We start from the raw sequence: 13,694 nt of genomic DNA on the forward strand, positions 1-13,694 counted from the left end.
TCAGGAGGCACCAGTCACCCCTGCCAGTACCCACTCACACATTGTTTCACTAACAAATGTGTTCAGTTTTAATTATGTTTGACCCTGAGATAGATTCCTTTCATCCCCCACTTTGCTAGTGAATCTTTGGCTTTACAGGCCTGCTTTAAGATAATCTAATATAATAAAAGTCTTAGTCTGTCGGTCTGTCTGTAACACTTTATTTGCACTCTGATTGGTTGTCTCGGCGGCCAATCACAATGCTGACTGAAACGATCAGAGTGCTCCAAGAGTGTCCTGCATTGGCAGCAGCACAGCAGAGCACTGCCATGATGGAGGGGACAGAGCAGGGGAGTGAGGCCAGCACTACTAGCCTTGCCCCCTCTCCTCCCCCAGCCCTGCTCCCCCTGGAGGTGGCAGCAGCATGGGGTACTGGCCAAGGGGGGTGGAGAGCGTGGCAGGGCAAGCTTCCCCCCTCCCCCCTGCTCCTGGGAGGCGATGGCAGCATAGGGTGGCAGGTGGCAGTGCTCTGTTCCCCCACCTGACCTCCCCGCCATCATTCCTGATGGGCAATTGGCGAGCTAGTTTTATGTTGTCATAATATAATTATCAAGTCTAAGCACCTTGGAAGGCAAAAGGGTGCTTCATAGATAAAATTATTACTACTACAACAGAATGGACCAAGTTTTGATCTGATTCTATACATGTTGGAAATATTTGAGCTAAGCAAGTGGAAGAAAGCTTTTATGATTGTCATGGTAGTGGGATGGAGCTCTGTGCTATACTATGATGTGCCCATGCTGTTTTCCCTTCAGTAAAACCCATATTCCCCTGGAGTGGATTTTGGGCTTGCCCTGCATCATAATTTTTTTATGATCAGAGGAATGGGTCATGTTCTTCTGCAGTTCACAACCCATTTCAAAAGAAGGTAGTGACCAATACAGCTCAGGCCTCAGTTAACTGAGTTGCTTAGAAAAAAAGTAGGGTGAAAGACAACTGGAGAAAAATCATGGGGCATCAGGTTATGAACAGTTGAACAGTCTGGGAAAAGCATCATACATTTCATGCGTATTAGGCGTAGAAGATCTTTGAAAGGACTGAGCCAGGAAGCAGTTAGGCAAGAGCAGGGTACATTCTAAAGACAAAAAGGTCCCATTCATATAAATCCAAAAAAATTCAGTAAAGTAAACTGGCATTGTAAGCACTACAGTGTTTCCCGCTCTAGTATTTCCTAGACTACAGCTTACTCTTTATCCACAGACTCATTCTGCTATAACCTCTTCCCTATTGATCTGTTCCATCATCTTCTTGTGTCATATCACAAACGTAGACAGTAAGCATTCTGAGAAGGGGAGAGAGAGTCTGTACTGCTTCCTGTACAATGATTCTTGACTGGGACCCCCAGATTGAACCCCAGACTGTTCAAATAATTAAATTGAAGGTCTGGGCTTGGCAAACCAAAAGCAAAATTCTGGCAAAAAGCAGGTGGTACTGTTTGAGTGATATCGGGGACCCCTGTATAATTCCTAAAAAAGACACAATTACCCTGAGAGAAAAGTGTCTATAACCAGTAATTCTCAACCTTTTTAGACTCAAGAGCCCTTGGATAGACTCGAGGCATTCCTTGGAAAATGCCAGCTCTTAGTTTTCACTCATTTTTTTCACTACATAAAAATAACAGAGCAATTCTTCTGTTGCAATGAACTCAGAAAGACAGTGGTGATATGTAGGGAATGCACGGGGGTGCATGTGCACCCTCTGAGAGCACTGGTGCACTCCCTGACCAGCTGCATTTGCCGCTTGGGCAGGTGGGAGCGCCAGTGCCCCCCCTGCAAGCACCGGCCGGGGAGTGGGGTGCTCTGGTGCTCCCAGAAGCAGCCACAACCACTTCTGGAAGTGGGCACAGTGTTCAGCCACAGCAATCGGCGACGGGGGGGATTTCCCCCCGGTCGCTGACTTGTTGCTGAGGGGGCACATGTCCCCCCACTCAGGCAGCACCAGTTGCCCATGCGGGAAGACCACAGCTATGGATTTCTATTTGAAATCTTTGGGTTTATCTTATGAATCATGTTAGTAAATCTAACAGTGCTAACATTGCGTGGAACCCTTGACAGGAACTCAAGGCACCCCAGGGTGCTGTGTTACCCTGGTTGAGAAGCACTGGTTTATACCAGTTTCAAAGTGCTTATTCCTATAGAGAAAGTGGAATAAAAGATGTTTGCAAAAGGGGTCATAACAGTCTGCCTATTTTGATATTTCTTTTAAAATCACACCCATAATTGACAGTTATATTGATACAAAAAAATTTTAGACGGGCTGTACACTTACCTATGCGTAAACTCCTTTACCTTATTTAAAGGGTTAAACAAAGAATAAATAAAACCAAGTTTCATTATTTTGAAATGCATTTTATAGAATGTTTCAAGCCTGTCCCTTCTCAAAATAAAGCTATCCTTTAAATACTTGTTTTAGCTTTCTAATTTTTTATTTGAAATGTTTGCAAAGTCTGCTATTATGTCTTCCTTTGAGCCTGTTACTCAAAACATCCCTGGACCCATGTAGTGTGCTTCTGCTGTCTGTTTTTCTCAGTAACTTTCTTGATATTTTTGCTATTACCACCTGCATGCTGCTTTAACTTTATTTTAGATAGGACTGACTTTTTCTTTCTGCTTTCTTCCATTCAAATTGGTGTTATTTTTCATAAATTAACAATATTCCAACCTCTGTCCTAAAGTTACACTTTTCCCCCCATACTGCCCCTGTTTAATAGTGGTCTGTCTAGCCAGTGGTCTATCCAGTGGTATCCTGTACCTCACCAAATACATGCCATTTTTTCAGTGAGATACAGGCTACTGGGCTAGATGGACCACTGGTCTGACTCAGTGTGGCACTTACTATATTCTTATTTTCAGAGGAAAGAGTAAAGTAGTTTTGACCTTAGACTTCCAGTAAACCCTACCACAGCAATAGGTACATTAGGACTGCATGTAAAGATACCAGTAAAGATGCTTAAAAGTGTTGATATACTGGAGTTTTCAGTTGCCATTATGAAAGTGCACTGGAATTCTTGCAGTTACTATAGCAAAGTTAGCTGTTTAATCAGTTTGTAAGGTAATTGCCAGCTGGAAGGGTTGTTAGTAATATCTTTGTTATTGCAAACATACAAAATTATCATAACATTCCAAAGAGTTAACAGAGAAAAAACTGAAGTTAAGTTTATTTATTTCCAAGAGCTGTTGTAAGGATTTTAACTGTGGCCACTGGAGATAGGTAGTAGGAGTCAGATCGTATTTCCTCTTCATGCGCCTATGTGGTAGGTATATTGCCACCTAATTGCTGTTTTTGGCACTTATGCACATTTGGGGATTTTCAGAGGGGGTGCAGTGACAAGGTCACACCCCCCTTTTTGGGCCACAGTGCAGGAGCACCAGCCAGGGACTGTTTTTGAAGAATCCCCCCTATACTTTCCTCCATCCTCTCCTCTCCTTATCTACCTACTGCAGCCACTGTCCCTGGCTGACCCAAGGTAAGGAAGGCTGAAGAGCTGCTTCTGCCCTACTCCAGTCAGGATTTTCGGGAGTACTTATGCAGAGAGCCAGGCTCAGCTAGGGACAGCGATGATGGAGGGGTCAGTTCCCCCTCTCTTCCCTGTACTAACTTCTGCAGATGCAGGGCAAGGGAACCCATCTGCTGCCACCGCTGACCCAGCAAAGCCTGGTTTCCTGTACAGCCACTCCCTGCAACACTGGTTGGAGTGGTGCAGAATTTGCCAGGAGAATGGCAATGATGGGTGGACAAGAAGGGTGATAGGAGGGGACAAGAGGTGCTCCTGAGAACAGAGTCCCCTGTGGCCACTGGGATGCTGAGAGCAAGGGGCGGGGGAGAGGGACTCTTATCTGTAGAGGTTAACCCAACTTGAGAAGGCAGCCAATTGATTTAGCAGGCAGATCACAGGGCTGACCATCATTTTCGAGGGCTTATCATGGCTGTCCCCTCCCCATACCTCTGATTGCCCTAGGGGCCCTGGTGGCCCCTGCCCCTCAACACTGATTAGTGGAGAGGGGTGTAGCCGTATGACAGGCAGCCCTCTCAGCCAGTCAGTGGTGAGGGGCAGCCTTTTTGCATGTTCACTTTTGTGCCGGCAGCCTCCCTCCACGCTTTCCCCAAGTGAGCTGAATGGCCGGGAAGATTGTTTGGTCCCACTGGGGAGCAGGCATTTTATTTTTAGTAAGTTGTGTTTTTCTGTGAATTTTTCTGAGATTGTCCAATTTAGCAATTTCCACAAAAACCATGCAAAAGCAATTTGGGTAGGTTCCAACTTATCTGATTCAGGGACTTAAGGAAAAGTCCCTGGGTCCTGCTCCCATGGCATGGTCTTTCACTGCATCAGTGCAGTACTGGGGGAAGGTTGGGAATGAGTGACCACTGCAGCTCCAGTTGCTTTTCAAATTCCTGGATCTGCCAATGTCTGGAGAGACCCTGTAGCCCAAGCAGAGCTGACCAAGCCTGCTGTACTATCCAGATGCTAGAGTATAACAACACTGGGTTCCTTCTACACCTTTTTATTTAGGTTGTCTAGAAATGACCTTGGATTTCCATTTGGCACAGGCAGTTCTGCTGTGAAACAGTACAAGAGTAATATCCCCCTCTGCGATGCCTGTGTACCTAGTTTTATGGAATCGTAGAATCATAGAAAATTGGGGTTGGAAGTGACTTCAGGAGGCAATCTAGTCCAACCCCCTGCTCAAAGTAGGACCAGCCCCAACTAGATTATCCCAGCCAAGACTTTGTCTAGCCAGGTCTTAAAAATGTCCAAGGATGGAGATTCTACAACCTCTCTAACCTGTTCCAGTACTTTACTACCCTCCTAGTGAGAGAAGTTTTTCCTAATAACTAATATCAGCTTCCCTTGCTTCTTGTTCTGTCACCACTGAGAACAGTCCAGCTCCATCCTCTTTGGAGTCCCCCTTCAGGTAGTTGAATGCTGCTATGAAATCCCTTTCAGTCTTCCCTTCCCCCCATGAAATAAACCCAGTTCCCTTAGCCTCTCCTCAGAAGTCTTGTGCCCCAGCTCCCATGATTTTTCCAAGCTCTGCAATCACATCAAACAACATTCTGCATACCCTTCGGTTATTCCTGTCCATCTCCATGGACAGACATGTCCAGCTTTTCTCAATACTCCCTAACCTGTTCTTTTGTCACTGTTGGCTGCTCACCTCTTCCCCAAACTGTGCTGCCTGGTGCAGTAGTCTAGAAGCTGACCTTTTCTGCGAAGACTGAGTTGAAAAGGTCATTGAGTACTTCAGTCTTTTCTGCATCATCTATCACTAAGCTGTCTTCCCCATCCAGTAACGGACCCACACTTTCCCTGATCTTCTTTTTGTTGCTGACATACTGGTAGAAAACCTTTTTGTTACTTTTCACGTCAGTTATTAGTTGCAACTCCAATTGCACTTCCGCCTTCCTGACTTCATCCCTGCATACCCAAGCAATACTTTTATACTTATCCCTCGTCCTTTGTCCAAGTTTCCACTTCTTGTAGGCTTCACTTTTGTGTTTTAGCTCACTGAAGACTTCCCTGCTAAGTCAAGCTGTTCTTTTGCCATACATCTTAGTCTTTATGCACATCAGAATGGTTTGTTCCTGCACTCTCAGTAAGGTTTCTTTAAAATGCAACCAGCCCTCCTGAACAACTTTCCCATGCAGACTGGCCTCCCAGGTGATTTTGCCCATGAGTTCCCTGAATGAGTCAAAGTCTGTTTTTCTGAAATCCAAGGTCCTTACTCTGCTGCTTTCCATCCTTCCTTTCCTCAGGATCCTGAACTCACTCATCTCATGGTCACTGTTGCCCAAGTTGCCATCCAGTACTACATTCCCCACCAGTTCTTCCCTGTTTGGGAGCAGCAGGGCAAGAGCACAGCTTGTAGTTGGCCTCTCTAGCACTTTTACCAGGAAGTTGTCTCCGACACTTTTCAAAAACTTCCTGGATTGCCTGTGCACTCGTGTATTGCCCTCCCATTAAATGTCAGGGTGATTTGAAGTCCTCCCATGTGAACCAGGGCCTGTGATCAGGAAACTTGTACTAGCTGTTTGAAGAAAGCCTCACCCACCTCATCCTCCTGGCCTGGTGATCTATAGTACACACTTACCACATCACCCTGTTGCTCTCTCCTCTGTCCCTAACCCAGAGACTTTCATACTGGAACTCTGAGAAATCATACAGATCTTTTGCATAAACCACAACTCCTCCTCCTCTTTGCCCCTTCTCTGTCCTTCCTGAACAGTTTGTCTCCATCCATGACAGTGCTTCAGTCATGCAAGCTCCAACCAAGTCTGTTATTTCAGTCATGCTATAGTTCTGTGATTGTGCAAGGACTTCCAATTTCTAGAGCTTCTCTAGGAATTTGTGAGGACATTCTGAGCTGTAACAGGGCTGCACATTGCGCTTTTTTTCCCTCTTTGCTAGTTATTTCTGTTAAGTAGACCTCATGGCAGGAGGTATGCAATGTTAACAGTAGGCCTGTGCAAAGCGGCTAGTATTCGCTTCGAATTCAGCCAATTCAAATCCCTGTCCCAAATCGATTCAGCTGACTCTGATTTGGAGATTCAGCTGCTGCCGAATCATCTGAATCTAATCACACAGGCCCCATCCCCAACAACTCTCCTAGCCCTGGCAATAGCTGTCCTGCCCACCCCAGCTTCCAAGCTCTTTGGAAAAAAAAAGCCCTGACTCACCAGGGGCTACTGGGCAGGGGATGATCCCTGCTGCCTCCCACTGCCCCACACTGCATGAGGGGCTCTGCCACGAGCCCCTGACCTCCACCTGCTGCCCCAGTCCCCCCCCCCCCCGCTGCTCCCAGCCTTTTAAAAAAAGAGAAAAACAAGGACCCCAGACTCACCGGCTCCTGCCAGGTGGGGGGGAATCCCCGCTGCCTCCCATTGCCCTATGCTGCATGGGGGGCTCTTCCAGAAGCCCCAATACCACTGCAGCAGCCAGTGAGTCTGTGGGGGAGGAAGGTTGTTTTGTTTTTTAAAGGGCTGGGATCTGGGCAGGCAGGGCAGCCATGGAGGGGCTGGGGGAGCCAGAAGGGGTCAGGGGAGCTGGGGGAGCAGTCAGGGGATGGGGCCTGGCAGGGGTCCCCCCATTGTCCCTTTCCCCCCCTCCCCCCTCACTTACCAGCATGGAGTCCAGGTCCAGCTCCATGCTGCAGCCAGTGGGGACTGCCCAAACTGTCAAAGCTCTCCAAATGTTTTCCAAATAGATTCAGAGAGCTTTGAATCAATTCCGACCTTTTAATTGGTCTCCTGATTTGATTTGCATTCACAGATTCAGCCACTGTATCAGGCTGAATGTCCTTCAAATCGAATCAGCACCTGAAGCTTCGCACAGCCTTAGTTAACAGATACGATGGAAAATCTGTGGTCTTTGAGTTATATTCTGTTTTCTGCTGTCTTGATGTCAATATAGAGTATTTTCACTGATTTTTAGCAAAGACTAACATTAGTAGAATGAGCCCTTACCTATCTTGGGGAGCTCTAAGCATCTGTCTCCTTAGCAAAAAATAATAATGCAGAGGTAATGATCAGAGAGTTGTCTTGAGATGTGCACAGTTTCATCAGATTTGAAGTTTACATTGTGTATGTCAACTATCAATTTGCACTCATTACACATGATTTCCTTCTAATCTATTAATCAGTAAATGTTAATGTGTAAAACAAGATTTGAAATCTTCTTATATAATATATGTAAATAATTTTTCAGTGTACCCATTCATGCAAATGTCAGTACAAACTCAACATTAATACTAGACTGCACAATAAATGTACTCATTAACACGGCAGAACATTGCTATGCAAGTCACGTATGATCTTAAATTGTCATTAGGCAGCATATCAAATATATAGGCGGTGTAGCTGGAAGAATGACATTGCTTAACCATTGGTTCCCTCAAATGTAAATGTCATTTTTCATTGAGTCGGGCTTGTGTCCGTGCGTGTGTATGTGTGCGTGTGAAAAGGAAACACCCCCCCTTTAAATCCTCTGTCCTAGTATTGCCAATACACAAGGCTGAATTTTAGAATCTTTGGGTACTTACACGCTCTGTGGCAGAATACCATCTCTTCATGTGACCCTGAACTGGATACCTTCCTGAGGGAGAAGGAAAACCTGCTCCCTCTGCCTATGTGACTGGCATCATGTACCAAGATGAGGGGCTTGGGCTCCCTATTGTTCTGAGCAATGCCAGTCTACCTGGCAACCATGATGCGTTTCAAATTGGTTGGCTGGCAGCCAACAGGTGCTGGCCTTCATTGGACCAGGTAAATGAGGTCATAAGATGGGGGCAGGCAGTTATTTTGGGCAGAGCGCTGCTTACTGAATTTTGACGAGCCACCACGGGCTGCATGACAGGCAGCCCAGGGCAGATAAATATTAATTTTCTAAATGTTTTAAGGGCCTCGCAAGCCAGATAGAATGGCCTGGTGGGCCCCATGCATTTTGCCCACCCCTGTCATAAGGTCTATATAAGTTAAGGATTGCCTAGGAGAAGAGACACTAGCCATGATGAAAAGTCTGAGACTTGCTCTCTCTCTTGAACCTTGTGATCAGTGAACTGCCTGCCTCCAGAGGGAATCTCCACCTCCCTCTGGATGATACTTATGATTAAGCTACCTGATATCCAACTAGTTATATAGCTTGCATTAGCTCAGATGCATGATCAAAGGCTACCCAGCCATGCCAGTTTGCTCTATGGGATTTCTCTGATATTTCTGTACCCTGTACCCTATTCCAGACCTATTCCTTGTAACCAATAAAGTTCTCCTTTGTACCTAGTGTGGGAGACTTATTGGGAGTGGGTCTAGATTATGCTTTGGGGTCCCCTTGGTTCAGCTAACTAAGGGAGATCACTATTTGTGCTTCAGATTGAGGGAAGCACCCCAAGTTCTTGAAGTGGGTTGAGTACCCTCAAGAACATGGGGCACAGAGCCCAAGATCAGTCCAAATCCTGGATGGTGGCAGCGGTACCCCCAGGCTAGCGGGTGTGCTCCAGGAAGGGAGTCAGCCAAACATGAGGTACCCCCAGGTAGGTACTCGGAGCCTGGAAGGTGGTCAGACGCAGTGAGGTGGGTGACCCAGTGCAGGAGCAACCCCTACTGGCCCGCCACATGTTCTAACTTTTACATTTTACACAGAGCACTTAACTAACAGCGAGATCGATCTTAACAGATGGAACCCTACTCCGTTATCCATCAGCACTGCAGTGTCCTTCTTCCCCCTAGTAGCACTTCATAATGGAGCCAGGAGACAGGAATGACAGAACAAGGCTCCAGTATGTCTTTAGCGCTTTTATGATGCAAGTTAAAACAGCTTCATGGAGGCAAGGGCTCATCAGAGAAGAAAGCAGGGAGCCCCAGTCAGCTCACTGTCACCATCCCTATGTCCACTATGTTTCACCTCTTGTCTGGCCCTGGGAGGTGATTCAAACTATCTTTAAGACCATATAGCCGTTATGATTTCTCTTGGTTTGATATGCTTTCTCATAAGGCTCTAAATGAAAGAGAGCAGTACAGCATGAATGTAGTGAAGACATACAGTAGAAGATAAGCTTGTTTCACTCACTAGAACAAGGTCAGGGATCCTGGTCTGATGTGTTTGTGTAATTCCATGAGCCTGAAGAGGAATTGCATGTGTATAATGTGTATCGCCAGTAGAAGACCCTGCCCTCACAATCACAAAAACATTGTGTGTGCTACTATTTGATAACTGGTTATGCCTAATTGGTGCCATAGATTGTCTAAATGTAATGCCTGCAGGGTTTTTGGGGGGTTTTTTGTTTTGGGTTTTTGTTGTTGTTGTTTTTTTTTTTTTTGGGTGGGGGGAGGAGGAGGAAGGGGAGGAAGTGGTTAATTAGCCTAACATGAAACACTGAAGTTCCATAAAGAAAAGTAACAAAAGCGTTAACCAGCAATGAACTATAGTTTAATTGTGATGCAAACTAATCTTCAAAGACTACCTGAAAGTATGTGTTGTGTGTTTTCTCACATCGATATTTGCAGGAAAACTACAGAGAGCAATATATAATGCTCATAGAAAGAGAGTAGGCCCATAGCTAATAACATTTTCTGATCCAGCATATCACATGATACTGATAAATGTACAAGGAAGACAGCAGAAAAAGACTTCCTCAAATCATTATGGACTTTGAGAGCTTTCTCCATCACACAGGTGGATAGACTTCTTTGCAGAAATGTAGGGTTAAGTATCAAATCTGATCTATGAACTGCTCCGATTCTAAGTGACATGTTCTTGAGGGAGCAGAGAGTCTTGAGTTTCACTGTGACACTTTTATTGGGTCCTGCTAGTTCTCTCAAATAGATTGAGAAATCCATCTCTCATCACCATGTAGAATTGCCATATAGATGTGCCCTGAGCAGTGTAAAATGACAATGGCATTTAAAATATTGATGGCTGTTCATAGCCCTGTCTAGAATGTTGCTTCAATAGTGCAGCTGAGCCATAGTTTGGTTTTTTCAGAAAAAAAGTCTAATGTAAAGACAACCGTTGTTTTCACAGAGAACTCTTGACGAGCAGGGCAGTTCTGCTTTGGCTTTGTTGTCTTCCTTGTGGGCATCGATGATGCAGCATACATTACAGCTCTAATGATGAAAAAACTAGTATCATATGCCCAACTTTCTTCCTAGGCACCTTTCTACTGTAGATTCAGTGGTCTTACCTGTACCATGGAGTCAGTGTTAGGAGTTTTTTTCTTAATTTTCGTCTTGCAAAGAGGATTTAAATTCCAAGAGGGAATTCAGCTGCATGATGGATATTTGTCCAAATGGGTGAGTTCTGAGTTCTAACCAGTTTTATGTATAGGTGCGTTTTACTACAGTGGATCTACATCATTATCTTTTATCTAAACTGGTGTATTACACAGACTTCCCAGACTCTAATCAGGATGTTGTCATATATAACTTAGCAGTTTCTGCGTGGTACTGATGGAAAGTTAAAAGGGTTTTGGGCCCAGATTTTCAATATTAGTTACGTGCTATGCTTCTACGGAAATTAAGACCTTAAGTACTTTTGAGAAGCTGGGCCAATTTACTAACTCAGGGTGAAAATCCTGCACTTTATTACTAAACACTAATAAATGCAAACAAGTTAAAAAATCAGCATAGTCATAACATTCCCAGCGGTGAAACTGGTCGATGCCTTATAGTCTGGCCTCCTGATTAGCTGGCTTGTATTACACCGTACCTTTAAAAAGAAAATTAGTATCCAGCTGTTTCTTTCTATTTCTTTCTCTCTATTATAATTTTCAAATTACGCTATCCACTAAAGGCAAAAGTAGAAATGTATCACAGCTGAAGACAGGCTGGGCAGCTGCCTAATCTCCGGTCTTTTTTTTTTTAAATAAGAATTTTAAAATAATTAAGAAAGCTCAGTTAGGTAGAGAGAGAACACATTCTCTAGAGAAAGCCTGGATGGTAATAAGAATCTCTAACATCTTAATGCTTTTTCTCCTAAGACCCTACAGAATGTGAAAAAAATCCACCCTTGTAAAAGTGAGCAAAGTCACATCAGGTAGATTGAACAATATACTCTGAGTTTGCACCAGATGTCCCAAGGTTTGATTCTGTTTCTTAAACACCATGACCAGCTTCTTCTAAATAGCATTATTAGAGCTGTTAAATAATTTTAATTAAGAATACAAACTTTGGGTAAACAATAAACATGTGCTGTGTAGTTCTGGGAAGCATTTTTGTCCAACCTTATAGCTGAACTCAATAATTTGCTTTGCAGGGGCTTATGCAAATGCTTTTTTCTTCACTTTTGATCTGCCTGAATTTGGACCTCATGTATCTAGCTTTGAGTGTCAAGCTCCAAGCCAAATTCAGTCTGAACAACAGGGTTCTACCTAGTTCCTTTTAAAAGCAGTCAGTTTTCCTCATTTTGATGGAAAACACCGCAAGTGTGCGCAAAATTTTTCTCAGATAATCTTGACAAGTTGCTTAATCTCAAGGTACTTAAGTTTCTACATAAACACAATCTACTAAAATTTATTTATACTGGACTTACTACAAAGGTCAATAAATGATCCTGATCTGCAGTATGCAGTTTTGCAGGTACTCTAACTGGCATTACTGAGGCTACTTTCCATTTAAGATGCCACTCTCATTTTGTAGCCACTCCTTTTGCAGAGCACAATACAGGAGAAAGTTGTTCGTACAGGAAGCTTGGCTTCTAAACAGAAATGCGCCATATGATTTTTAACATCTGTATAACACAGGGATTTGTACTGAGGTGCAGCAACTCAAATGGGGGAAAAGGTTCTCACTCTATGAGTTGCCATTACTACCAAAAATGGAAGGTTGCTTGAAATTACTGGTTCAGTTCAAAACTGCTTCAGGGGTAACTCATTTCATTATTTTACAGTTTAGATTCCTTTCTTTATGGCCTCCATGCTCTATTCAAAGGAGATTTTCGAATAACAGCAAAAGATGAATGGGTGTTTGCAGACATGGACCTACTGCATAAGGTTGTTGCTCCTGCAATCAGGATGTCCTTGAAGCTACATCAGGTAGGTTTTTCCCTGTTACTATAGTACTCATTTTCCTGAGGATATACAGGAAACTTTAGAAAGTGGTCCAAGAGAAATTGGGATGTAAATGTATTTATTGCAGCCTTATTCTGAGTAAATTGCTGGAAAAAATGTAGTAAAGCACACTTTCTTATCTTCTTTTCTTTCCCCCGCTCCAAATTTAATAATTTGTATTCCAGGGGCTTGAGACAGAGTTTTGACTCTGTCAGTGGGGGTCAAACTTCAGGTGAGGTTTTCCTTGCAGAGGAACTACAAGACTGGTTTCTAGGTTCTATTTTTTCTAATAGGAAATACATTGTTTGACACTGTTTTATTTGAAGGGGAAAAATACAAAGGGAGAAATTGCTTAGAAAATATAAGGCTTTTCTAATTGGTCAGCTATCATAGATGTTTCATGGGTAATGCTGGAACGTTTCTGAAAGTCCCCTCTCAGTTACATTGGTGTGAACCTGGAGTTTCACCACTAAGGCTGTTGCAAGTCTGACAGATTTGTGCCTGTAGACTATGAGTAGATTGTAATCTTATGGTTCAGGTAAACTCGTCCAAAAATAAGTACACAATATAGTTGTTCTATGTGAGATGCCATTTTAATAGAAGACATTTTCCACAAATTGAAAATGGTAATTCATTATGTATAATGTGAAGAAAACAATAGAGTGGGTGTACGTTAATTGTCTCCTTATACATTTTCGGGTGCAATTCCAAGACAAAGTCCTACTTCCAGGCCCCAACCTATAGTTGGGCAGCTAGATTGCCATATTTGGCAAGCTAGAAATCAAAAGGATACTCAATGGTTGATAGGACTCTTGGGAGAGAGCTGAAGAAAGGCTGTGAATGGGGTCATAGATTTCATAGATTTCATAGACATTAGGACTGGAAGGGACCTTGCAAGATCATCAAGTCCAGCCCCCCACCCAAAGGGCAGGAAGTCAGCTGGGGTCATAGGATCCCAGCAAGATAAGCATCTACTTGAAGGTGTTCAATGTAGGTGCTTGAACCACCTCCGCTGGCAGACTGTTCCAGACCTTGGGAGCTTGGACAGTAAAGAAATTCTTCCTTATGTCCAGCCTGAAATGGTCTCACAGTAGTTTATGACCGTTCAACCTCGTCATC

The 13,694-nt window shown here is 43.9% G+C and overlaps 1 protein-coding gene across 1 annotated transcript in view; it reads left to right on the top strand.

Annotated features, from left to right (window-relative positions):
• The window catches only part of PCNX2 (pecanex homolog 2 (Drosophila)), a 258,890-nt gene that overhangs the window by 226,205 nt on the left and 18,991 nt on the right, over nt 1-13,694 (top strand). Inside the window, 1 exon segment of the mRNA XM_019549852.1 lies at nt 12,416-12,560. Within this exon segment, the coding sequence (XP_019405397.1) occupies nt 12,416-12,560 (145 nt within the window).

The sequence above is a fragment of the Crocodylus porosus genome, unplaced genomic scaffold (assembly GCF_001723895.1).
Source record: "Crocodylus porosus isolate Cpor-Errol unplaced genomic scaffold, CroPor_comp1, whole genome shotgun sequence".
Lineage (NCBI taxonomy): Eukaryota > Metazoa > Chordata > Crocodylia > Crocodylidae > Crocodylus > Crocodylus porosus.